Below are 27,668 nucleotides of genomic sequence, written 5' to 3' on the forward strand. Positions count from 1 at the left end.
AGCTGCTGAGTGTTTCCAATGTTTAGTTTTGAGTCCACCTACAGGACCTTAATATAGGACTGCAGCAGTTCAAGAAGGCAGCCAAGCACCACCACCTCAGGGCAACTAGGGTAGTCAACAAATGTTGGCATTGCCAGTGACGCCCGCACCCCGAGAGCGATAAAAGGATTTCTACTTCGTCACAACTTCCCAATCAGAACTTTGACCATACAGAACTGCCCGCTTCAAAATTCAAGTTGGGACTTTTCTGATCATGGGTCTCACTTTAAACAATCAAATCCATGGAAAGTATCCTCCTTAATCTTTACCTTTTTTCCCACCGTTTGTAGGCTTCCATTCTGTCCTCTTACCCACTGCACCTTTCACTTGTGTTTTTACTGCAAAAAAATTATAACCGTGTCACAGTTTTCAAAAGGGATACTTACATAGAAACATAGAAAATAAGTGCAGGAGTAGGCCATTTGGCCCTTTGAGCCTGCACCACCATTCAATAAGATCATGGCTGATCATGCAACTTCAGTACCCCATTCCTGTTTTCTCGCCATAGCCCTTGATCCCTTTAGCCGTAAGGGCCACATCTAACACCCTTTTGAATATATCCAACGAACTGGCATCAACAACTTTCTGTGGTAGAGAATTCCACAGGTTCACAATTCTCTGAGTGAAGAAGTTTCTCCTCATCTCAGTCCTAAATGGCTTACCCCTTATCCTTAGACTGTGACCCCTGGTTCTGGACTTCCCCAACATCGGACAACAACGCTTTTTCACAACCTCAGTATGTCTGAAAACCTTTGGGACATCCTGAGGTCATGAAGTAAGTACTTTTTTGGAAATATAAGCATTGTTGTAATGTAGGAACACAGTGTGATAATGACCAGATAATCTGTTTTAGTGAAGCTGGTTGAGAGAGCATTTTAGATTGGGCCTTGACAAACCACATCAATAAGTGTAATTCATGAAATGGATCCTGGTCGCAGACTTGCCTTTCTTTTTTGTAGAGGTCCATTCTTCGTCCTTTTCAGAGTCGCTGCTGTATGTGTATTTAACTCTCTCTGCTTTTCTCCTGCACAAAAAAAGTTTTCTAGTTTATAAAATGTAAACAGAGTAAAAGTAGGAAAAAGGAGTAAAGAATTTTCAAAAATCATCACAATCAAAAGGAAACAAAGACTTGTATTTAAGTGGCTCCTTTCCTGACCTCAAGACATCCTAAAGCACTGCACAGCCAATGAAGTACTTTCAAAGCATGGGCACTGTTGTAATGTAGGAAATGCAGCAGCCAATTTGTGCACAGTAAGCGTCTACAAATAGCAATTAATTAAACAAAGTGACTATTTGTCCTAACTCGCGTTTCTGCGCATGTGTCTCCTGACGCACGCGCAGAAGTGAGAGTTAGTCGGCCACACACACCCCCACCCCCACAGCGCAATTTACACCAACCCTTTCCTGCGCATGTGTCAGAACTGGCCCCGAACACCATGTTGCCTGCTGAGCCACTGGTTGCCGAGCCCCGCACTGGGCCACGAGCCCCCCGCTGGGCTGGTGGGAGAGCCTGGTTTGGGGGGAGCAAGAGAGCCTGGTTGTTGGGGGCTGAGAGAGAGAGAGAGAGAGAGAGAGAGAGAGAGAGAGAGAGAGAGAGAGAGAGAGAGAGAGAGAGAGAGAGAGAGAGAGAGAGAGCGCCTGGTTTGGGGGGGGGGGGGGGGGTGGGGGAAAAGATGGTGTGTGGAGGGGGAGGAAGAGAGGGAATTCGGGGAGGACAAATCACGTTCTTCTAAACCCCTTTACACCTGCACCCGACATCGTTGAAGTGGATAAAATCGAGAAGTCATGGCAATGATACTTCATATCCAATAAACTCGTTAACAATCCACACATAATGCCCCATCTATGGCGGGGGGGGGAAAGAGAGGAGGGTTAAGGTCATGCACTTGCGCTGGGGTAAGAGACTTAAGCTGGGGAGGGATGCACTTGCACTGGGGTAAGGAGGGGCTTCGGCTGGGGGAGGGATGTGTCCTTTCTGACTTCTGAAGTCCAAATGGATCATGTTACAATGTGCAAAATTAGGCTGGGCGGTTCCATTTACACATTCCAGAGAAACTTCAGGTGTGACTTATCCTCTAAGGGGACCAATTAGCAATAGATCATGTGATAATGGAGAGCCAATCAGAGAAACGGCTGCAATTCAGTTGGTACAAATAAACAGAACCTTAATTAAATGACCAGATCATCCATTTTAGTTGTGGGTCGAGCAATAAATGTTGGTCAGGATACCGAGAGAATTCCGCTGCTCTTCTTCAAAGCAGTGCTGTGGGATCTTTGGCATCCACCTGATCCAACACACGAGGCCTCGATTTCACATCTCATCTGACAGCACCTCCCACAGCGCAGCACTCCCTCAGCACTGCCCCTCCGACAGTGCGGCACTCCCTCAGCACTGCCCCTCCGACAGTGCGGCACTCCCTCAGCACTGCCCTTGCGGCCCTCCCTCAGCACTGCACTGGGAGTGTCAGCCTAGATTTTGTGCTCAAGTCCCTGGAGTGGGACTTGAACCCACAACCTTCTGACTCAGAGTTGTGAGTGCTACCCACTGAGCCACGGCTGATACAGTCAGTACGTTTCTAGTGTTAAAGAAAATGGGTCTCATTAGCCGAATCCAACTTGCTACAGAGTATTCTGTAAGGAACAGATTTAAGGCAGTGGTCAGAAAAGTCCAGGTCCAAGAAGCCCAGGCAATTGATTTGTACTTTTATTCCTTACTTGCTGGTTTGCTCTGTTTGAATTTCAGGGGAGGGGGGTGGGATACTTCTTCAAATCTTATACACGGTGCATACGCTAGTGTGTCCATGAAGACAAAAGCCAAAAGACTGCTGCAAACTGTATTCAGCAAACAAAGGGTTAAGCCAAGGGTGGGCAATTATTTGGGCTGGGGGGGGGGGGGGGGCACTGAACAAGTCTTGGTGAGCCATTGAGGGCCACACACCTATGTTTCCACCCCCCCCCCAGGTGTGTGGTCGCGCACCAATCATGAAGTCCCTGCAGACCACTCACCAGCTCCTGCCACTGGAAGAGATTTTTGCATTCCCAAATTATTTACAGAGAACCATCGACTCCTATTTTGAAGTCTAACAGCTATACCATCATCGAATGGCAAAATGAGATTTGTCTGGAGTACATGATCCCATTTAAAACTTTGTCACTTTTTTTTTTTTTACAGACCATTACCTTTTAGGATATGAAGAAGCGAGTGGATTAGATGTTAAGTGCAAGTGCATGACCTTAACATCATTGCAAAATATGTAATATTTTGGTGTACATTTTCTCATGTAGTTTTTTTTTTAAATACTCTCCTTTTTGCAATTTTTGCACATGAGCCAACCTTATCAAGGGCTCCTCATTCTACGATACAAAAAACCCCATCATAAACCTAACCATGAAGAGGTTGGGCCTCTCCTTGTGTGCTTGAGTGAAAGTGAAAGAGAATGGGAAGGGGAGGTGGTTACATAAAAGGTTCAAACTGGGGACAGGTTTAACTGTGGAGCAGTGTTAGCTTAAGGGGATTGGTTTATTTATCGTATAAAACATGCTCTTAATTTGACCTCATTAAATGTCAGTTTGTGCTCTCTTTGACAAAGTCTGCAAGGTTTGATGAGGAATTAGTGCTCTTTCTGATTTGCAAATACTTTGCTTTATTACGTGAACAACCAGTATAGACCACAAAGAGCAAAAGTGGAAGGGGAGAAAATAATTTCCTTTTTTAAAAAAAAAAGGAAATAGGCTTCACCATTTTATAAACGTCAAATAAATCTCCACCACAGCGGACAAGAAAAATCACCGTTTCTGCTTGTGAGCTGATGCCCGAGCTCTTGCTTGACCTGCCAACGCACACGACTTGTTACGAAGGGATGGTCGGAATTGGTTGCGGTTCAATAAGCAATGGGGATAAAAGTGGTTTTCAATCTTCGCGTGACTGACTTGCAGAGTTGCGCACCTCCATCAAGAGCCAGAAACAAAGGGCCCAAATTTGACCCACCCGTTTTTTCGGCGCACACATTGGAGATGCGCCGACTTCGTAGGGTGAAAACGGCGGCAAAAAGATCTCCCCGGATTCTGGCCGCTCTGTTGACTCTCCTGGGGCTTGGCGTGGTGTGGCCAGTGGTTTGGGGGCGGAGCTAGGGCCCTGCACGTAAAAGAGTGCCGGCAGCGCTGCGCATGCACATTCGAGCATTCGCGCATGCGCAGTAGCTCCTGCTGATGTGTCCTGCCCCTATCCCAGGCTGAGTGGCCTGCTGCACAGGCTTGCCTGCGTTTTGATCTGGGGGGGGGGAAAGGAGAGTTTTAATTGGGGGGGTGTCGAGGAGAGCTTTGATCCGGCGGGGGCGGGGGGGGGGGGGGGGGGGTGAGAATGTGCAAAATGGGGATTTTAAGATACTCCAGAAAAATCAAGTTGCTCCAAAAAGAATGGAGCAACTCCTGGGCAAATTTGAGCCCAAAGACTCAGCAAGAAATCGGTTTAGAGGCCACGACTCCACGCCACCTTCTGCCCACCTCAACCACTTGTCTTCACCTCCCATCTCGAAGGCCCATTGCTCGTCTCCCCTGCTGCCTCGGCGACAATGACCCACCTCCTGACGTTATACGGGGCGGGGTCAGGCATGGCGGACGTTCGGCCTGAAAGCCAGGACTTGGGCGGGCCAGATAGAATCCGTTGGTGGGCCGGATATGGGCCGTATTTTACCCGCCATTGGGTTAAGTGGCGAGCTGTACAGCATCCAGCATACCTGCAGTTATTAGCTAATTTAATGTCCATTAAGTGTGTATCGAGGACCGTGCAGATGTAAAAATGAATTGCTTAAAATTATTAAAATTAACAGTTGTAACATGAGTATACAAGTGCAGAAATGAGCAATACCAAGAAGAAAGAATGCAAGTTAACTTTACAGACCATTACCTTTTAGGATATGATGAAGCGAGTGGATTAGATCCTGAGGAAGTAACGTTTCCTGTAGTATCGATCACAGTGGCTTTTTCCCTGTTGTCAGCACCTACAAGGCAGCATTATTTGGGACGGTAAAACTGAATGAATACTTAACAATCCCAGATGTGATGGGTTTGCACCAGCCCATTGCACCAGAGATGGCACGCTCCTACGATCGAGCCATGAAATTTAATATTTTCCGGACAGAAAGGTAGAATATTTACAACTTCTGTGTTTCAATACATCAGCACAAGACAGGCGATGTAGCAAACTGGAATTCCAGCACGCTAAAAGGAGACAGAACGTACATTGCAGGACATCCACCTAAATCCCCAAGTCCACAAACTGCCCAAGTAAACTTACTCACCTCCACTCAGTATCACTTATTAGAGTCAAAAATGTCAAAAGTGGGTTGCCCGATGGTCTTAAGATTGAGTTGGAGTACAGAGACAGAGAATCAAATGGGTACCAGATTTTCTTTTTTAAAACTACCTTCTCACTGTATATACAAACATTAAGGAAAAAACAATGGATACCTAGAGCCAACTTCAAGGCTGTAACTACAGGGCTCGAGCTAATGACTATAAACCACTGAATCTTTATTCTTGTAGTTTATTATTAGTCTGACTATCTCAATGCAAGATAACTGCATAGCATTCCAATCACTCCAAGGTATTCACCACTATTTACTCCAGAGGGTGCTGCAGTTGTACAGGGCCTTGGTGAGGCCACACCTTGAATATTGTGTACAGTTTTGGTCTCCTAATCTGAGGAAGGACATTCTTGCTATTGAGGGAGTGCAGCGAAGGTTCACCAGACTGATTCCCGGGATAGCAGGACTGACATATAAAGAAAGACTGGATCGACTAGGCGTTTATTCACTGGAATTTAGAAGAATGAGAGGGGATCTCATAGAAACATATATAATTCTGACAGGATTGAACAGGTTAGATGTAGGAAGAATGTTCACGATGTTGGGGAAGTCCAGAACCAGGGGTCACAGTCTAAGGATAAGGGGTAAGCCATTTAAGACCGAGATGAGGAGAAACTTCTTCACTCAGAGAATTGTGAACCCATGGAATTCTCTACCACAGAAAGTTGTTGAGGCCAGTTTGTTAGATGTATTCAAAAGGGAGTTAGATGTGGCCCTTACGGCTAAAGGGATCAAGGAGTATGGAGAGAAAGCAGGAAAGGGGTACTGAAGTTGCATGATCAGCCATAATCATATTGAATGGTAGTGCAGGCTCGAAGGGCCGAATGGCCTACTCCTGCACCTATTTTCTATGTTTCGACGTTTATACAGGACCCTCACACCCAGCAAAGAGAAGACTTTTGCAGTCTGGTGGTGCAACAGACTGGAGCTCCAGTATCATTCAGTTTCTCTACTCCTCTCAGCTCCTTTTCACAGTCTTACTGCCATGGTAATTCACAGAATGAAGTCCCAGGATCCCCCACCGCATGGGAGACGGGCAGGAAATAAATATGGTCGATTCCTCACCTTCCCCCTTCCCTAATGGCGCAACTGGTAAACGCACTGTCTGCTGCAGCACAGAACAGGAAGGGATCAGACTCAATCTCCAGTCTGTGCTCAGTTATCTAGACTTAGCTTCGACAGCAGTACTACACGACAATTGGTGTCAGTGTCCCTGGCTCAGGAAAGGGTGGGTGAAAGTACTATTGATAGATCCTGCTCCTGACTGCTATCCAGTCACTCCCAAGGCAAAGTTAACATTGTTAGTCGAGGACAGAATTAAGAAGCCCTTCACACTGTAGACGAACGACTAACTGCGATTATACAGAGCGCTGCTCAGACCTCACTTGGAAGACGGTGTTCAGTTTTAGGCACCCTCCTCTAGGAGGGTTTACTGGCCTGGTAGAAATTCCAGCGAAACTCACCATGCAGACACCTATGACGAGATTGGGTAAACTTGGGTTATAATCAGCAGAGGTGAGGAGATTAAGGAGTGATCTTAACCGAATGAAGCAAAGGAAACTAACAAGGTGGATCGAGGATAACTATTTCCTCTACTAAACGGGAAATCCCGAACAAGAGGATTGATCTTACAATTTGAGCTAAAGCAAATCCAGGGAAAACATCACACAAAAGAGTCATAAATATGTAGAACACACTGCCCCAGAAAACAAGAGATGTAAAAAGTCAAGGCTGTTTAAAAGGGAGCAATATATTTCAGTTGGGAAGTGAGGGTATTAAGTGATGTGGGGATAAATTAAAAAGATAAGAGTTGACCCGTTGAACACAATGGCGGGCCAGGCCCAATGTCCCACTGCGTGACTGAGCAACCTTTGACACCCACCGTCTATGCCCGCACATTAAAGAATGGCCACTTGGCAGGGGATGGGGGGGGGGGGGGGGGGGGGGAAAGAGAGAAAGATTGCTGCTGAATTTGAAATCATATCCCCCAGCCATGAAACAGAACGACAGTTATTTTTAAAATTTGGTAAATTGTCATGGTAGTTGCTGAATATAAAAGATTTAAAAAAAAATATATATATATATACTAGATGGCAACAGAGGTGAAAAACTCTTCCAAAAAGAGGCACATAGAAAATAGGTGCAGGAGTAGGCCATTCGGCCCTTCGAGCCTGCACCGCCATTCAATAAGATCATGGCTGATCATTCAACTTCAGTACCCCTTTCCTGCTTCTCTCCATACCCCTTAATTCCTTTAGCTGCAAGGGCCACATCTAACTCCCTTTTGAATATATCGAACGAACTGGCCTCAACAACTTTCTGTGGTAGAGAATTCCACATGCTCACAACTCTGAGTGAAGAAGTTTCTCATCTCGGTCCTAAATGGCTTACCCCTTATCCTTAGACTGTGACCCCTGGTTCTGGACTTCCCCAACATCGGGAACATTCTTCCTGCATCTAACCTGTCCAATCCCGTCAGAATTTTCTATGTTTCTATGAGATTCCCTCTCATTCTTCTAAATTCCAGTGAATACAGGCCTAGTCGATCCAATCTTTCTTTATATGTCAGTCCTGCCATCCCTGGAATCAGTCTGGTGAACCTTCGCTGCACTCCCTCAAGAGCAAGAATGTCCTAGTCGCCAGAGCCTGGAATTAGTGACAGCTGTCAAAGCAATACTGAAAAGTAGCAATTCTCAAAGAAAAGCATGTCCAAAAAAAAAGTTACAAGAACTAAGGTTTTTGTGAACAGGAAGCATACCTGCATATCTATTACTGTGCACAAGGGTACGATCGGAGTAGAAAATGTCAAAGATAGACTATATTTAATAAATGTTTTTTTAACCTTCATTTACAACATTAAAAAGACAATGCATTTACCAGTTTGTATTTTGGGAGTGTTGCACAGGTCCTTGCTAGCTCTTTGTGCATAAGCTTTCCCCATCGCATCAGTAAAGTCAGACGATTCCTACATTTAGAGGACAGAAAGCAGATATTTAGTATTTGACCATCCCTGTGTCATCAAGGTTTATATGCCACTCAAATTCAATAAAGTGTAGCTAAAAGTTTTACAGAACCGCAGTTTTAGGGTGCATTTACACTACAAACTTAAAGCTTTCAGCTTTGAACTAACTTTAAACTTGTGTAGTGTAGTTAAGGCCCAAACCGACTCCCACCTCCCCGGGACTCTCACTCCGCTGCATTCATTGTCAGATTAGGCTCTGACACGGGATTGAGGCTGTGTTTACAGTACAAGGGCGGAATCAGTGCAAACTGAAGCGTTCACACTGACACTACAATTGTGGTGTAAATATACCCTTAAACTTTGCTTCACACGTGCATGTTTAGTGATATCAGGATAAACACATCTATTACTGCGCGCTAGGGTACTATCAGAGGAGAAAACGTCAATGCAACTTTTATGCTCATTATATGGAGTTCCTAATTCCAGAGAGGAATTTCATGGAAAATTAGCCCGTGTAGGGTGACAGAATTGCTGAGATGAGTCTAGTCACCTCTATTCAGTGAGGTAAAGGTGAAGGGAGATAGACAGATCTCTAGAAACAAAAGGCATCAAGGTATGGGGAAAAAGCAGGAATATGGTGTTGAGATAGAGGATCAGCCATGATCATATTGAATGGTAGTGTAGACTCGAAGGGCCGAATGGCCTACAACTGCTCCTATTTTTTATGTAAAATGAATAGTGTAACATGAATTATGTCCTCAGGTCCTGTTCGAGGCCTGGAAACAGGTCACACATCCATCTGGGGCCCATTATTAAGGAACAGGTATCAAGGCACTGAGAAAAACATAATATGGTTAGGAAGAGTCAACATTTTTATGAAAACACTTGGGGGCAGAAAAAAGATCTCAAGGATAATCCATACAAGAAATAACACTGGTGCAATAGGGAGGGGTCTTCAGATGTTAAAGCTGACGGCGGTTATCGAGAGCAATGGGTTATCTGAACCTTGTCTGATACAAGCACTGCTTATTCAAGATTAAATATTCTATTTCCCAGCACAAATATCCCTAATGTTCAGGAGCACAAAGCTTAACCAAAAAAGGTATTAATTGAAAAAAAAATGGAAACCAGTAATAAGCTAAGCTGGTTTTAAAAACATTTTTTTGAAAAAATTACTTGAGAATAATCCTATTTACAGAAACCTGTGCCAAAAATGAATTACTTTTGTTCCCTGGCATCATCATCGTCGGCAGTCCCCCGGAATCAAGGAAGACTTGCTTCCACTCCGAAAATGAGTCCTTAGGTGGCTGAACAGTCCAATACGAGAGCCACAGACCCTGTCACAGGTGGGACAGATAGTCGTTGAGGGTAAGGGAAGGTGGGACTGGTTTGCCGCACGCTCCTTCCGCTGCCTGCGCTTGATTTCTACATGCTCTCGGCGATGAGACTCGAGGTGCTCAGCGCCCTCCCGGATGCACTTCCTCCACTTAGGTCTATGGCCAGGGACGCACAGGGGTCGCTGGGGATGTTGCATTTCATCAGGTACTGGTACTGGTTTCCTTATTTCAGTCATGGTATATTTGGCATTAAAAACCAGCTTCACCCCACAGAAAATGCTCCAAGCTTCCTTTGATACATAACCAGATATACTGTCAGAGCTCGGTATTAGAACAAGTGGTCAAGCTAATCATTTTAAATAAACTCTCTTGTGGGGTGGGTTTGGTTTGTATGTTTGATCGGTAGCACTTTGAGCTTAAGACACACGTATAAATTTGCTAAATCCCAATCAGATTTTCAAAACTAGTTTCAGTCTGTCTTGTAAAATTGAATAGTCATCCTGATGCCAGAGACAGACAAATGGGCAAGAGGTGGGAGTCGGAGCGGCAGCGGCCTATAAAAGGCCCAGCAGTTCGGGGACGAGCATGGTGAGTCGGAGAGGCCAGCTGGTGCAGCTGCAGCAGGGAGAGAAGGCAAAAAGAAGTAGAAAAAAATCGAATGGTGGCGTCACAGCCAAGGGGGTAAATGATTAGCTGGTGATTATTAAGTATTGTGTTCCGAACACAGATGAGGCTGCACACAGGGAGGTTAAAGTAACAGTGACCTCAGTCTTTAATAAGATGCTCCAGAGTGAGGAACAGGCCTTAGGGGCCGGCTATACAGCTCGCAAAAAAAGGGATGCTGGGATCCCTTGGGACTTCAGGGGATGAGCTCTCTGGTGGCGGAACATGGGAGTGCATGCTTTATAGTTACACAACATGACTCTCCCGCCAAAGTCAAAGTGAAAACTATTCACAAGGTGAGGCGGTCGGGAGCCTTTCTTTCCCTGGTGGACCGCCTCGGTACAAATGTCTGTTCTGGTGTGTTGGCTGTGCCCTCGCTGGGCTGGTGTGTTGTTGGCCCTGCAGGGGTGCTAGGTGAGCCTGGCCTTGCTGGGCTGTTGGGCGTGATGAGTTCGATTTCCTGGTCCGGGGTGGTGTCGTTGATCCTTTGGGTGTGTTCTGGGCTCGAAAAAGGTGGTGTCTGCTGTGGGTTGTTCAGGGCAGTCTGTGAACCGCAGCCTCGTTTGGTCCAGGTGCTTTCTGCAAATGTGTCCATTGTCTAGTTTGACTACAAACACCCTATTCCCTTCCTTAGCTATCACCGTGTCCGCGATCCACTTGGGACCATGTCCATAGTTGAGCACATACACAGGGTCATTCAGATCAATTTCCTGTGACACAGTGGCACAACCATCATTTACATTTTGTTGCTGCCGCCTGCTCTCTACCTGATCATGCAGGTTGGGGTGAACCAGCAAGAGTCTGGTGTTAAGTGTCCTTTTCATGAGTAGCTCAGCCGGGGGCACCCCTGTGAGCGAGTGGGGTCTCGTGCGGTAGCTGAGCAGTACTCGGCACAGGTGGGTTTGGAGTGAGCCTTCTGTGACTCATTTAAGGCTCTGTTTGATGGTTTGTACTGCCCGCTCTGTCTGCCCAGGCTGGTTTAAATGGGGCCGAGGTGACATGTTTGATCCCATTGTGGGTTATGAATTCTTTAAATTCGGCACTGGTGAAACATGGCCCGTTGTCACTGACCAGTATGTCAGGCAGGCCGTGGGTGCCAATCATGCCCCTCAGGCTTTCAATGGTGGCGGTGGCGGTGCTTCCCGACATTATTTCACATTCAATCCATTTTGAAAAAGCATCCACCACCGCCAGGAACATTTTACCGAGAAACGGGCCCACATAGTAAGCAGAGTGTCGGGATAAATGGGTCCTTTTCGGGTTAGTGGTCCTAATCGGTGGTTAGTGGTGTGCCACAGGGATCGGTGCTGGGACCACAACTGTTTACAATATTCATAGATGACCTGGAAGAGGGGACAGAGTGTAGTGTAACAAAATTTGCAGATGACACAAAGATTAGCGAGAAAGCGGGTTGTGTAGAGGACACTGAGAGGCTGCAAAGAGATTTAGATAGGTTAAGTGAATGGGCTAAGGTTTGGCAGATGGAATACAATGTCGGAAAATGTGAGGTCATCCACCTTGGGAAAAAAAAACAGTAAAAGGGAATATTATTTGAATGGGGAGAAATTACAACATGCTGCAGTGCAGAGGGACCTGGGGGTCCTTGTGCATGAATCCCAAAAAGTTAGTTTGCAGGTGCAGCAGGTAATCAGGAAGGCGAATGGAATGTTGGCCTTCATTGCGAGAGGGATGGAGTACAAAAGCAGGGAGGTCCTGCTGCAACTGTACAGGGTATTGGTGAGGCCGCACCTGGAGTACTGCATGCAGTTTTGGTCACCTTACTTAAGGAAGGATATACTAGCCTTGGAAGGGGTACAGAGGCGATTCACTCGGCTGATTCCGGAGATGAGGGGGTTACCTTATGATGATAGATTGAGTAGACTGGGTCTTTACTCGTTGGAGTTCAGGAGGATGAGGGGTGATCTTATAGAAACATTTAAAATAATGAAGGGGATAGACAGGATAGAGGCAGAGAGGTTGTTTCCACTGGTCGGGGAGACTAGAACTAGGGGGCACAGCCTCAAAATACGGGGGGAGCCAATTTAAAACCGAGTTGAGAAGGAATTTCTTCTCCCAGAGGGTTGTGAATCTGTGGCATTCTCTGCCCAAGGAAGCAGTTGAGGCTAGCTCATTGAATGTATTCAAATCACAGATAGATAGATTTTTAACCAATAAGGGAATTAAGGGTTATGGGGAGCGGGCGGGTAAGTGGAGCTGAGTCCACGGCCAGATCAGCTGTGATCTTGTTGAGTAGCAGGGCAGACTCGAGGGGCTAGATGGCCTACTCCTGTTCCTAATTCTTATGTCCTTATTAATGTTGGGGAAGTCCAGAACCAGGGGTCACAGTCTAAGGATAAGGGGTAAGCCATTTAGGATCGAGATGAGGAGAAACTTCTTCACCCAGAGAGTGGTGAACCTGTGGAATTCTCTACCACAGAAAGTTGTTGAGGCCAATTCACTAAATATATTCGAAAAGGAGTTAGATGTAGTCCTTACTACTAGCGGGATCAAGGGGTATGGCGAGAAAGCAGGAATGGGGTACTGAAGTTGCATGTTTAGCCATGAACTCATTGAATGGCGGTGCAGGCTCGAAGGGTCGAATGGCCTACTCCTGCACCTATTTTCTATGTTTCTATAGTCGACATGGATCGTCGACCATGGTCTGGAGGGCCAGGACCATAAACTTAGTGGTGCCTCTCTGGGCGGGTTGCTCAACTGAGCACACACGTTCCATTGCCGTACACAGGACTCTAAGTCAGAGTCAATACCGGGCCACCACACATGGGATCTGGCTAACGTTTTTATTATTACTATACCCGGGTGTGTGCTGTGGAGATCCGAGATGAACGTCTCCCTGCCCTTTTTGGGTAACACTACGCAGTTACCCCACAACAGACAGTCTTGCCTGAATGGACAGCTCATCATTTCGCCGCTGGAACGGCTTGATTGGCTCTTGCATTTCAACGGGGATGCTGGCCCAGCTCCCATGCAGGACACAGTTTTTTTTAAACTCGGGACAGCAGAGGATCTTGGCTGGTCCAAGTCCTAATCTGGCGGGCCGTGACAGGTGATTTATCATTTTCAAACGCTTCCATGACCATCAAGAAGTCTGCGGGCTGCGCCACCATCAACAAGTTTGCAGGCTGCGCCATTTCCACCCCCGTGGTGAATGGGAGCCAACTGAGAGCATCCGTTCAGTTCTCGGTGTCTGACCTGTGGCGGATGGTATAGTTATATGCCGATAGCGCGAGTGCCCACCTTTGTATGCGGGCTGAGGCATTCGTATTTATCTCCTTTATTTTCAGCGAACAGGGACGCGAGGAGCTTGTGATCGGTTTCCAGTTCAAATTTGAGGCCAAACAGGTACTGATGCATTTTCTTTGCCCACAATACACACGCTAATGCCTCTTTCTCAATCATGCTGTGGGCCGTCTTGGCCTTAGACAAGCTCCTGGAAGCATAGGCGACAGGTTGCAACTTCCCCGCAACGTTAGCTTGTTGTAATACACAGCCGACTCCGTAAGACGACGCGTCACATGCTAGCACAAGTCTTTTGCACGGGTTATACAATACAAGCAGCTTGTTGGAGCATAAAATGTTTCTGGCTTTCTCAAAAGCAATTACTTGTTTTTTTCCCTATACCCAGTTCTCACCTTTGCTCAACAACACATGTAGGGGTTCTAAAAGGGTGCTTAACCCCGGTAGGAAGTTAGCATTATAGTTGAGGAATCCCAGGAACGACCGCAGCTCCGTGACGTTCTGTGGCCTGGGCGCGTTCCTGATAGCCTCTGTCTTGGCCTCTGTGGGCCGAATGCCGTCCGCCGCGATTTTTCTCCCCAAAAACTCCATTTCTGTTGCCATTGAAGACGCATTTCGACCTCTTCAGCCGGAGCCCTACGCGATCAAGTCGCTGGAGGACCTCCTCCAGGTTTTGTAGGTGCTCGGCAGTGTCCTGACCTGTGCCCACCATGTCGTCCTGAAAGACCACCGTGTGTGGTACCGACTTGAGTCGGCTCTCCATGTTTCTCTGGAAGATCGCTGCAGCCGACCAAATTCCAAACGGGCATCTGTTGTAGATGAACAGTCCCTTGTGCGTGTTAATGCAGGTGAGGCCCTTCGAAGACTCCTCCAGCTCCTGCGTCATGTAGGCCGAAGTCAGGTGGAGCTTGGTGAACGTCTTGCCTCCTGCCAGCATCGCAAACAGGTCGTCTGCCTTTGGTAGCGGGTATTGGTCCTGTAGCGAGAAATGATTAATAGTTACTTTATAATCGCCGTAAATCCTAACCGTGCCATCGCTTTTGAGTACTGGAACAATCGGGCTGGCCCACTTGCTGAATTCCACTGGGGAGATGATGCCCTCGTGTTGCAGCCTGTCCAGCTTGATTTCCACTCTCTCCCTCATCATGCTCGCGTCTTGTGGTGAATGGGTCGTGCCTCTGGGACCAAGTGGATCCGCACCTTCGCCCCCGAAAAGTTTCCAATTCCTGGCTCAAAAAGGAAGGAAATCTGTTAAGAACCTGGGTACATGAGGCCTCATCGACATGTGATAGCGTTCGGATGTCATCCCAGTTCCAGCAGATTTTACCCAGCCAGCTCCTTCCAAGCAGTGTGGGGCCATCGCCCGGGACAATCCAGAGTGGCAGTTCATGCACCGTGCCCTCGTAGGTGACCTTGACCATGGCGCTGCCCAGGACAGTGATAAGCTCTTTGGTGTACGTTCGTATGGATGGGGCTCAGGGCTGGTCTGAGTGCCTTGTTGCACCACAGTCTCTCAAACATCTTTTTACTCATGATGGATTGGCTAGCGCCAGTGTCCAGTTCCATGGCTACGGGTAAGCCATTCAATTTTACGTTTACCATTATAGGCGGACATTTTGTCGAAAATGTGTGCACCCCGTGTACTTCAGCATCTGCCTCCTCTCTCTGAGGCTCGAAATTGCTTTGATCCACCATGGACCGATCTTCCTCTGCCACGTGGTGGTTAGCAGGTTTAGCAGAGCTTGCAGCTCATTGGAGGTGTCCCATTGTTCCACAGCTCTTGCATACATACCCTTTGAAGCGCCATGAATTGGCTGAATGGAAGCCTCCACAACGCCAACAAGGTGTGAACTGCCTTGCATTCATCCTTTGTTGGGGACTCAGTCATCTGGGTCACCTGAGGCCTGCTGGCAGTTGCAGACTTGTGGTTTCTGCCCTGTACATTTCTGCTAGCAAATACAGTTCCAGTTAATTTATGAACATTGCTAGCACTTATGTGCTGAGAGATTTGTTTGGTGTTATCACTGGTGGACATAAACGTCTGTGATATCGCAATGGCCTTGCTGAGGGTCGGTGTCTCTACAGTCTAAAGTTTTTGTAGGATGGTCTCCTGGCCATTGCCCAGTACAAAAAAGTCTCTGAGCATTTGCTCCAGGTAGCCATCAAACTCACATTGTCCTGCAAGTCACCTTAGCTCGGCGACATAGCTCGCCACTTCCTGACCTTCAGATCGCTGGCACGTGTAGAACCGATACCTCGCCATCAGCACGCTCTCCCTCGGGTTAAGATGCTCCCAAACCAGTGTACACAGCTCCTCATACGACTTATCTGTGGGTTTCACCGGAGCGAGAAGATTCTTCATGAGATGGTAGGTCGGTGCCCTGCAGACTGTGAGGAGGACTGCTCTCCTTTTTGCAGCGCTTCCTTCTCCATCCAGCTCGTTGGCTACAAAGTACTGGTCTAGCCATTCGACATAGGCTGCCCAGTCCTCACCCTCCGAGAACTTCTCCAGGATGCCCACAGTTTGCTGCATCTTGGCATTGGATTCGTATTCTCATCGCCAGTTATTGTGCTCCTAACACAGATGAGGCTGCACACAGGGAGGTTAAAGTAACAGTGACCTCAGTCTTTAATAAGACACTCCAGAGTGAGTAACAGGCCTTAGGGGCTGGCTTATATACAGTGCTCCCAAGGGATGCTGGGATCCCTTGGGACTTCAGGGGATGAGCTCCCTGATGGCAGATCATGGGAGTGCATGCTTTACAGATACACAACAGTAAGTAGCTTTTCTTTTTCTTTTCTTTATTAGTAAGTAACCTTTTAGCGTTGTTGTTGCCAAATTAAGTTTATCTCGGGGTTAAGTCATGGCAGGAGAGTTCGGACACGTGTTATGCTCCTCCTGTACTATGTGGGAAGTCAGGGACGCTTCCAGTGTCCCTGACGACTACATGTGCGGGAAGTGTATCCGCCTCCAGCTCCTGACGGACCGCATTGCGGCACTGGAGCTGTGGGTGGATTCACTCTGGAACATCCACGATGCTGAGAATGATGTGAATGACACGTTTAGCGAGTTGGTCTTACCGCAGGTTAAAGGTACACAGCCAGATAGGGGATGGGTGACCAATAGGATGAGCAGTGCAAGGAAGGTAGTGCAGGGGTCCCTGCAAAACAGATACACCGCTTTGGGTACTGTTGAGGGGGATGACTCATCAGGGGGGAGCAGCAGCAACCAAGTTCATGGCACTGTGGGTGGCTCTGCAGCACAGGAGAGCAGGAAAAAAAAAAAAGAGTGGGAGAACTATAGTGATAGGGGATTCAATTGTAAGGGGACTTCTGCGGCCGAAACCGAGACTCCAGGATGGTATGTTGCCTCCCTGGTGCAAGGATCAAGGATGTCTTGGAGCGGGTGCAGGACATTCTGAAAAGGGAGGGTGAACAGCCAGTTGTCGTGGTGCATGTAGGTACCAACGATATAGGTAAAAAATGGGATGAGGTTCTACGAGACGAATTTAGGGAGCTAGGAGCTAAATTAAAAAGTAGGACCGCAAAAGTAGTAATCTCAGGATTGCTACCAGTGTCACATGCTAGTCAGAGTAGGAATCGCAGGATAGCTCAGATAAATACGTGGCTTGAGGAGTGGTGCACAAGGGAAGGATTCAAAATTCTGGGACATTGGAACTGGTTCTGATGGAGGTGGGACCAGTACAAACCGAACGGTCTGCACCCGGGCAGGACCGGAACCAATGTCCTGGGAGAGTGTTCGCCAGTGCTGTTGGGGAGGTGTTAAACTAACATGGCAGGGGAATGGGAACCTATGCAGGGAGACGGATGGAAATAAAATGGAGGCAGAAGCAAAAGATAGAAAGGAGAATAGTAAAAGTGGAGGGCAGAGAAACCCAAGGCAAAAAACAAAAAGGGCCACATTACAACAAAATTCTAAAGGGGCAAAGTATGTTAAAAAGACAAGCCTGAAGACTCTGTGCCTCAATGCAAGGAGTATTCAGAATAAGGTGGACAAATTAACTGCGCAGAGAGCAGTTAACGGGTATGATGTAATTGGCATCACGGAGACATGGCTGGGAACTCAACATCCAGGGGTATTCAGCATTTAGGAAGGATAGAGAGAGGAAAAGGTTAGTACAGTCAGATTCAGGTGAATTTATAATGGGGAACAAAGAAATGGCAGACCAATTGAACAAATATTTCTGTTCTGTCTTCACGAAGGAAGAGACAAATAACCTTCCGAATGTACGAGGGGTTAGTGTGTCTAGTGAGAAGGAGCAACTGAAGGATATCCTTATTAGGCGGGAAATTGTGTTCGGAAAATTGATGGGATTGAAGGCCGATAAATCCCTGGGGCCTGATAGTCTGCATCCCAGAGTACTTAAGGAACTGGCCATAGAAATAGTGGATGCATTGGTGATCATTCTCCAACAATCTACTGACTCTGGATCAGTTCCTATGGACTGGAGGGTTGCTAATGTAACACCACTTTAAAAAAAAAAGGATAGAGCGAGAAAACAGGTAATTATGGACCGGTTAGTCTGACATCAGTAGTGGGGAAAATGTTGGAATCAATCATTAAGGATGAAATAGCAGCGCATTTGGAAAGCAGTGACAGGATCGGTCCAAGTCAGCATGGATTTATGAAAGGGAAATCATGCTTGACGAATCTTCTGGAATTTTTTGAGGATGTAACTAGCAGAGTGGACAAGGGAGAACCAGTGGATATAGTGTATTTGGACTTTCAAAAGGCTTTTGACAAGGTCCCGCACAAGAGATTGGTGTGCAAAATCAAAGCACATGGTATTGGGGTAATGTACTGACGTGGATAGAGAACTGGTTGGCAGACAGGAAGCAGAGAGTCGGGATAAACGGGTCCTATTCAGAATGGCAGGCAGTGACTAGTGGAGGGCCGCAGGACTCAGTGCTGGTCCCCAGCTCTTTACAATATACATTAACAATTTAGATGAAGGAATTGAGTGTAATATCTCCAAGTTTGCAGATGACACTAAACTGGGTGGCGGTGTGAGCTGTGAGGAGGACGCTAAGAGGCTGCAGGGTGACTTGGACAGGTTAGGTGAGTGGGAAAATGCATGGCAGATGCAGTATAATGTGGATAAATGTGAGGTTTGGGGGACAAAAACACGAAGGCAGAATATTATGTGAATGGCAGCAGATTAGGAAAAGGGGAGGTGCAACAAGACCCAAGTGTCATGGTCCATCAGTCATTGAAAGTTGTTATGCAGGTACAGCAGGCGGTGAAGAAGGCAAATGGTATGTTGGCCTTCATAGTTAGGGAATTTGAGTATAGGAGCAGGGAGGTCTTACTGCAGTTGTACAGGGCCTTGGTGAGGCCTCATCTGGAATATTGTGTTCCATTCTGGTCTCCGAATCTGAGGAAGGACGTTCTTACTATTGAGGGAGTGCAGCGAAGGTTCACCAGACTGATTCCAGGGATGGCTGGACTGTCATATGAGGAGAGACTGGATCAACTGGGCCTTTATTCACTGGAGTTTAGAAAGATGAGAGGGGATTTCATAGAAACATATAAGATTCTGACGGGACTGGACAGGTTAGATGCAGGAAGAATGTTCCCGATGTTGGGGAAGTCCAGAACCAGGGGACATAGTCTTAGGATAAGGGGTAGGCCATTTAAGACTAAGATGAGGAGAAACTTCTTGACTCAGAGATTTGTTAACCTGTGGAATTCCCTGCCGCAGAGAGTTGTTGATGCCAGTTCATTGGATATATTCAAGAGGGAGTTAGATATGGCCCTTATGGCTAAAGGGATCAAGGGGTATGGAGAGAAAGAGGGAAAGGGGTACTGAGGTAAATGATCAGCCATGATCTTATTGAATGACGGTGCAGGCTCGAAGGGCTGAATGGCCTACTCCTGCATCTATTTTCTATGTTTCTAAGAGTCAGAAATAATTCCACAGGTTGCTGTTTACCCTGTTGGCACAACAGGCATAACAGTTGGTTATTTTCGACTAACTTGGAGATAGTTAAGCTTATAGCTATTGTAAAATCTAGTGTGCCATCCCCACTGTTCACTTACCACTCACTACTTAATAATAGTGAGTATAGAAATAGGATGATAGAGCAGATAAATGCATGGCTGGAGAGATGGTGCAAGAGGGAGGGCTTTAGATTCCTGGGACATTGGGACAGGTTATGGGGGAGGTGGGACCTGTACAAGCCGGACGGGTTGCACCACAACAGGGCCGGAACCAATGTCCTTGAAACGGGGGTGTGGGGGGAATTGTTAATGCTGTTGGGGAAGGTGCAAACTAATTTGACAGGGGGATGGACCCCAGGATGTAGCATTAGAAAGGAGAAACAAGATGGACAAAGAATAAGGAGAGACAGAGAGCACCAGTGTAAGAAATAATACAGCATTAGGTGGGGTCAGACCAAGAGAGAATACAAGGATGTCTAAGATAGGTTTACAGTGCGTGTGTGAATGCACGAAGAGTGGTAAATAAGGTTGGTGAGCTACAGGCATAAAGCGCCACATGGGAATATGATGACAAGGTGCCACATAAAAGTTTACTGCACAAGATAAAAGTTCACGGGGTTGGGGGCAATATATTAGCATGGATAGAGTATTGGCTAACTAACAGAACAGAGAGTTGGGATAAATGGTTCATTCTCTGGTTGGCAACCAGTAACTAATGGGGTACCACAGGGATCAGAGCTGGGACCCCAACTATTTACAATCTATATTAACGACTTGGAAAAAGGGACTGAGTGTAACGTAGCCAAGTTTGCTGATGATACAAAGATGGGAGGAAAAGCAATGTGTGAGGACGACACAAAAAATCTGCAAAAGGACATAGACAGGCTAAGTGAGTGGACAAAAATTTGGCAGATGAAGTATAATGTCGGAAAGTGTGAGGTCATGCACTTGGGCAGAAAAAAAATCAAAGAGCAAGTTATTATTTAAACGGAGAAAGATTGAAAAGTGCCGCAGTACAGCGGGACCTGGGGGTACTTGTGCATGAAACACAAAAGGATAGTATGCAGGCACAGCAAGTGATCAGGAAGGCCAATGGAATCTTGGTCTTTATTGCAAAGGGGATGGAGTATCAAAGCAGGGAAGTCTTGCTACAGCTATACAAGGTATTGGTGAGGCCACACATGGAATACTGCGTGCAGTTTTGGTTTCCATATTTATGAAAGGATATACTTGCTTTCGAGGCAGTTCAGAGAAGGTTCACTGGGTTGATTTCGGGGATGAGGGGGTTGACTTATGAGGAAAGGTTGAGTAGGTTGGGCCTCTACTCATTGGAATTCAGAAGAATGAGGGGTGATCTTATCGAAACGTATATTATGAGGGGGCTTGACAATGTGGATGCAGAGAGGATGTTTCCACTGATGGGAGAGACTAGAACTAGAGGGCATGATCTTAGAATAAGGGGCCGCCCATTTAAAACAGAGATGAGGATAAATTTCTTCTCTCAGAGGGTTGTAAATCTGTGGAATTCGCTGCCTCAGAGAGCTGTGGAAGCTGGGACATTGAATTAATTGAAGACAGAAATAGACAGTTTCTTAAACGATAAGGTGATAAGGGGTTATGGGGAGCGGGCAGGGAAGTGGAGCTGAGTCCATGATCGGATCAGCCATGATCTTATTGAATGGCGGAGCAGGCTCGAGGGGCCGTATGGCCTACTCCTGTTCCTATTTCTTAAGTTCTTATATTGTGGCGATAACAGGGACCTGGCTCAAAAAAGGGCAGGATTATGTACTCGATATTCCTGGATATAAGGTGTTCAGGAAAGATAGGGAAGGAAAGAAAGGAGGTGGGGTGGCAGCATTGATGAAGTATAAAAGCGTGGATATTATGATGAACCTGTATAAAACACTGGTTCGGTCTCAACTGGAGTACTGTGTCCAATTCGGGGCACCGCACTTTAGGAAGGATGTGAAGGCCTTAGAGAGGGGGCAAGAAAGGTTTACGAGAATTATTCCAGGGATGAGGGGCTTCAGTTATGTGGATAGACTGGAGAAGCTGGAGTTGTTCTCCAGAGAGGAGAGAAGGTTGAGAGGAGATTTGATAGAGGTGTTCAAAATCATGAGGTGGCTAGACAGAGTATATAGAGAGAAACTGTTCCCATTGGCAGGAAGGTCGAGAACCAGAGAACACAGATTTAAGATGATTGGCAGAAGAACCAAAGGCGACAGGAGGAAAAACTTTTTTACGAGTGGTTAGGATCTGGAATGCTGCCTGAAAGACTCAATCGTGGCTTTCAAATGGGAATTGGATAAGTACCTGAAGGAAAAAAAGGGCAGGGGAATGGGACTGGCTGAAGTACACTTGCAGAGAGACGGCACGGGCTCGATGGGCGGAATGGCCTCTTTTTGTGCTGTACCCATTCTAAGATTCTATGAATAAATCTGCTTGGCAGTTAATAGCCTCAGCCACAATTTATTCACTTAGAAAGTAACATGCTCTCTTCACTAACACTCATTAAAGTAAAACAATTTGAACAAGACTCAAGTGATACGACATCTGCTTTAACTCCTACCTCCTCCACCACCACGTCTGCACATTTTTCAATGGGAAGCGGCTTTCCATGGTGAAAGTTCGTGAGGATCACTGCAATGGTTGACAGCGTTTTTCCCTAGAAAAACACAAGATGGTAATTTTACACTGAGACAATATGAAATAAAGCTTTTAATGAAAGAACATTCTCCCAATTATGCAAATCAAAAAGAAGCGATCATGCTATTGTGAAACTCTGCCTCAATTCAAAACATATAAAAGGAAACTAGCCTGATAGTACATTCACTGGTAGGGGTAGAAGCAATGGGCCTCAAGTTTCGGGTGGAGTTGCTCCTAGTTTTTTGGAGCAAGTAGTTTAGTTTGGAGTATGTCAGAAATTGCAATTCTCGGATATTAGTTTGCTCCAGTTCTAGTGAGTTAGTTTAGGTTGGCTTTAGGCAAGGTATTTTTTTTTTCAAAAGGGGGTGTGTCCAGCCACTCAGGCCTGTTTTGCAAGTTTCGGCAGTGAAAACTTACTACAAACTAACTTAGGATGGAGTAAGTATCCACTTTTGTAAGTTCTGAAAAACCTTACCTAGAGTTAAGTTTAGTGCAGGCACAGCCAGAGACGGGTGTGCTGGGAAGCATTAAACACAAAGGACACACCGACATCACAACAGGGGGGAAGGAAGTTAGAGGATTTTCCATAAACACCTTCACAACAACATTAAAGCAGCAAAATACATTTAAAGCAGTAAGCACAAAACAAAGCAGTACATTTACGAAGCACAAAAAAGTAATAAGCAATTAATAAATAAAAAATAAAAGGAACCCTGCACCTAAAGCACCAAGACCAAAGTAATGAGCAACCAATCAATAAAAAATAAAAAAAATAGAAGTCTTACCTTTATTGAAGAGAAGGTGTTTCTGTCAGTGTCTCTCTCTGTATCTGACAGTGAGGGGTGTGTGTGGGGAGCGGGGAAGGGGGCGTGTGTGGGGAGCGGGGCGGGGGTGTGTGTGGAGAGCGGGGCAGGTGGTGCGTGTGGGGAGCGGGGCAGGGGGTGCGTGGGGGGAGCGGGGCAGGGGGTGCGTGGGGGGAGCGGGGCAGGGGGTGCGTGTGGGGAGCGGGGCAGGGGGTGCGTGTGGGGAGCGGGTTTGGGGGAGGCTGGACGGAGGCACCCTTGCTCTCTCCTCCAGCCCTTCGGTCATTTCGAGTGCCCCCCAACCCACGCTCCTCCATCCCTTGCCATGTTTCTCCCCGACGATCACCTCCCCAGTGCCCCCTTTCCATGCTCCTCCATCCCTCCCCGGTACCCACACCATTCTGAAACAGACTGGGGAAAAACACCCTGCTGAGCCATTGCGCAGGCGCGCACGTTGCAACGTGCAACGAAGCGGGCAGTCTTCAGACACGCAGGGGCTTAGCCCCGCCCACCTGCAGCTTGCTCCGGCCCCAGGAAGACTGCGCTGCGCCATGCCACGCCGCGGTCCAGGAGGACCGGGGAATTGCAGCAAAATATTCCGGCGCACCTTCGAGCCCAGGCAGGTCACGCAAGTCTCGGAGGTGCGCCGTTTTCACCTGATGCCGGAACTTGGGCCCAATATTAAAACTTCGGAGGCCGAGGTTTGCATTGTGTAGCATTATCAATGCCAGGTCTCTCACACTGTTAAAGCCCACAGGATATTCGGGTTGGTCCCCCAGACCTTTGATCTTTTTTCATCTACAGACTGAAACAATTGCTTTCTTGAACGATCATCATCTTCTTGGGCAGTCCCTCGGAATCGAGGATGACTTGCTTCCACACTAGTACGAATTCTCAGGTGACTGATGAGACCAATGTGGGACCTACAGTCTCTGTCACAGGTGGGGCAGACGGTGGTTGGAGGGATGCTTGGGTTGTCATGATCTCCTTCCGCTGTTTACGCTTGATTTCTGCATGCTCCCGGTGAAGAGACTCAAGGTGCTCAGCGCCCTCTCGGATGCTTCTCCTACATTTTGAGCGGTTTTGGGCCAGGGATTCCCAGGTGTCAGTGGGGATGTTGCACTTTTTCAAGGAGGCTTTGAGGGCATCTTTGAACCCTTTCCTCTGCCCACCTGGGACTTGCTTGCCGTGTTGGAGCTCTGAGTAGAGCGCTCGTTTTGGGAGTCTCGTATCGGGCATGCAGACGATGTGGCCCACCCATCGGAGCTGATCGAGTGTGATCAGTGCTTCGATGCTGGGGATGTTGGCCCGAGTGAGAACACTGACAATTGCTGCGCCTATTCTGCCAATGGATCTGCAGGAACTTGCGGAGGCAGCATTGGTGGTACTTCTCCAATGCTTTAAGGTGCCTACTGTACACAGTTCATGTCACTGAAGCATATAGGAAGGTGGGTATCATTACTGCTCTGTAGACCATGAGCTTGGTGCCGGGTTTGAGGTCCTGGTCTTCAAAAACGCTCTTCCTCAGGCAACCAAAGACTACACTGGCACACTGAAGGCAGTGTTGGACTCCTTATCTGCTACCTGTACCACCATTTGACGCCTCAAATCTCCATAAACAACTCCATTATTGTTGTGTCATGCAACTACCAGGATGGTAGACGAACTAGGTGGCCCTTGGAGTTTTTTCATCTAGCAGTTCCTGTGCATTCCTTGCTTCTCTGCGGTTTTAACATAAAATAGGGTTCAGGATTATGTTTAATTTTCCATTTAATATTCTAGCCAATCTCCCGTGACAAAGCACACGGGGTTTCAAGGCTGCAAAATCTGTAAAGATAGCCATTCAAAAAGAACTCAACTAAGTGCATCTAGTTAACGCAACATGAACAGGCTGAAAACTACTGTGTGATGCTGGTTGACGTGAGAACTGGCAGTATTTACTGCAACTAAAAAAAACTTGACACATTTAGCCAGTAATCCAGTCAGAAATCATTGGTTGGGAAAGATGTTTACTGTCCTCAGAATTGGCTGAGCAATAGAAATACTACATATAAATCCAGATGCAAAAAATGGGTCAAAAACAGAAAACACTCATACGTCAGGCGGTGGGTTATTAACCTTAAAATTAGAGCCAGGCCGTTCAGGGGTGATGTCAGGAAACACTTCTTCACACGAAAGGAAGTGGAAATCTGGAAACCTCCCTCTAAAAGCTGTTGAGGCTGGGCGGGTGGGGCGTCAACTGAAAAATCTCAAAACTGAGGTCAATAGATTTTTGTTAGGCAGAAGGAATATGGTACCAGGGCATGTACATGGAGTTGAGATACAAATCGGCCATGATCTAACTGAATGGTGGAACAGGCTCGAGGGGTTGAATGGCATACTCCTATGTTCCTTTAGTTTGGAGAATTCAGTTCATATAAAGTGCTTCCAATTTATTTGGAAGACGACATGTGTATCTCTCTTGGCAGTGTCCTCAATTCCAGAGAGTACCACTTTTTGACAGAGACAAACAAGAGCTTTTGTCTCTTCCCACCCAGCATAATGTCACTCCTCCTCTCCCCACCCTTTCGAGACAGAGATTGCACCTTCTTCCTTACTCTCATCTTTCCCCCATACTGTCTATTGATGTAACGTCTCCTTCCCTCTGCTCTCGGTGTAGCTGGGGGCTCGAGTCCCATGTTGAAGACCAGGACCTCAAATCCAGCACCAAGCTCATGGTCTACAGGGCAGGAGTGATACCTGCCCTCCTATATGGCTCAGAGACGTGGACTATATCCAGCAGATATCTCAAAGCGCTGGAGAAGTACCACCAGCGCTGTCTCCGCAAGATCCTGCAAATCCACTGGGAGGATAGATGCACCAACATCAGTGTTCTCGCTCAGGCCAACATTCCCAGCATCGAAGCACTGACCACACTTGACCAGCTCCGCTGGGCAGGCCACACTGTCCGCATGCCCGACACGAGACTCCCAAAACAAGCGCTCTACGCGGAGCTTCGACACAGCAAGCGAGCCCCAAGTGGGCAGAGGAACGCTTCAAGGACACCCTCAAAGCCTCCTTGATAAAGTGCGACATCCCCACCGACTCCTGGGAATGCCTGGCCCACGACCGCCCAAAGTGGAGGAAGAGCATCCGGGAGGGCACTGAGCACCTCGAGTCTCATCGCCGAGAACAAGTAAAATCAAGCGTAGACTGCGGAAGCAGCGAGCGGCAAACCAGACTCCCCACCCACCCTTTCCTTCAACCACTGTCTGTCCTGCCTGTGACAGAGACTGTAATTCTCACATTGGACTCCTCAGTCACCTGAGAACTCACTTAGAGTGGAAGCAAGTCATCCCTGACTCCGAGGGACTGCCTATGATGATGATGATGATATTTTGAGTACAGAATAATGACTATGCCGTAGTAAAAGGTAAGGGCATAAATCATCCGAGTTACAACGACAATGACAGATATTTACCAAGCCCATGTCATCGGCTAGGATTCCTCCGTGGACATTTTCAGGTCTCTCCTTCTCTGCAAAGTTTGTTAGCAGGTTATAGTACATGTTGTTCCTCTGCTCCCAGAATGGAGGCAGATCTGCATTATTCTCTCTCAATACCATCCAGGCCAACGCCTGCTTCTGATGAGGCAGCAACGGCGTACGGACAGCCTGTCAACACAAAAATCAAATCATTGCAACTTAAAGCATCAGCCAACGGGTCAGGAGCGAGAAGGCATTTCTGTGACCCTTCAAGCATGGCTCACATTTGCCATGCTGACCATATGAAACGCCGGTTCACTGGAGCTGCTGAATCTGGTCAAAGGGCTTATTCCACAGTTGGGTGCTTGCAGAGACAGCACTAGCTGGGGGAATCACTCATTTAAATGAATGGATGGAAACCCAGGCCCAGTGGACCTGCAATCCCGCAGCCAGCACTCCTGTGATGTCCAGAAAATCAGCCCCAATATGTCCGCGGTGAATAACAACCAACATCTAGTGATGACAAAGCAGTAACTCAATTCAGAAGTTTATAAGGAGAAACCTGGATGCTACAATTAGAGCACAATCTGGAAACCAATCTAAACGTTTTTCTTCCATTAAAAGACCGGCAAATTGCTAGTTGTACTGCCAGTCAGTTTTGTAAAATATACAAAACGGTAACGCAATTAGGCGAGGAAGTTAAGAATCTCACCAATAGCACCATCTACTTGCCTCAGTCTGCACCTATATTGTTACAGACTACTGCCTACACACAGGACTTCCAGTCTCAATCTTAAATCATAGATTCATAGACATTTACAACATGGAAGGAGGCCATTCGGCCCATGCCAACCAACAAAGACCTATCCACCCTAATCCCACTTTCCAGCTCTTGGTCTGTAGCCTTGTCGGTTACGACACTTCCAAGTGCAAATTGTTGACATAAAAGTCAAAAAGGTGTCAAACTTAGCTCTTGCCTCTGATTAAGAAGGGCGTGCATTTATGCCCCACTTCAGAGACTTGAGCTCATAACCTAGACGGACATTTCATTGCACTACTTAGGGAGTGCAACACTGTCGTTGGTGCCGTCTTTCAGGTGAAACTTTAAACCGTGGTCCCGTTTGCCCCCTCAGGTAGATGTAGAAGATGCCAGGGCACGATTTGAAAGA

The 27,668-nt window shown here is 47.1% G+C and overlaps 1 protein-coding gene across 4 annotated transcripts in view; it reads right to left on the reverse strand.

The window, feature by feature from the left end:
• hltf (helicase-like transcription factor) overlaps positions 1-27,668 on the reverse strand; it is a 109,781-nt gene that overhangs the window by 53,637 nt on the left and 28,476 nt on the right. For 3 of the 4 annotated variants that reach the window (XM_070883683.1, XM_070883679.1, XM_070883681.1), the window contains exons 7-12: positions 26,497-26,688; positions 22,157-22,252; positions 8,283-8,370; positions 4,946-5,039; positions 984-1,063; positions 309-377 (exon numbers count right to left, since the gene is read on the reverse strand). In XM_070883683.1, coding sequence (XP_070739784.1) covers positions 309-377; positions 984-1,063; positions 4,946-5,039; positions 8,283-8,370; positions 22,157-22,252; positions 26,497-26,688 — 619 coding nt within the window. The remainder of the gene's footprint in view (positions 1-308; positions 378-983; positions 1,064-4,945; positions 5,040-8,282; positions 8,371-22,156; positions 22,253-26,496; positions 26,689-27,668) is intronic. The other variant, XM_070883682.1, reaches the window with a different exon arrangement.

This window comes from Pristiophorus japonicus, chromosome 6, assembly GCF_044704955.1.
Source record: "Pristiophorus japonicus isolate sPriJap1 chromosome 6, sPriJap1.hap1, whole genome shotgun sequence".
Classification (NCBI taxonomy): Eukaryota; Metazoa; Chordata; class Chondrichthyes; family Pristiophoridae; genus Pristiophorus; species Pristiophorus japonicus.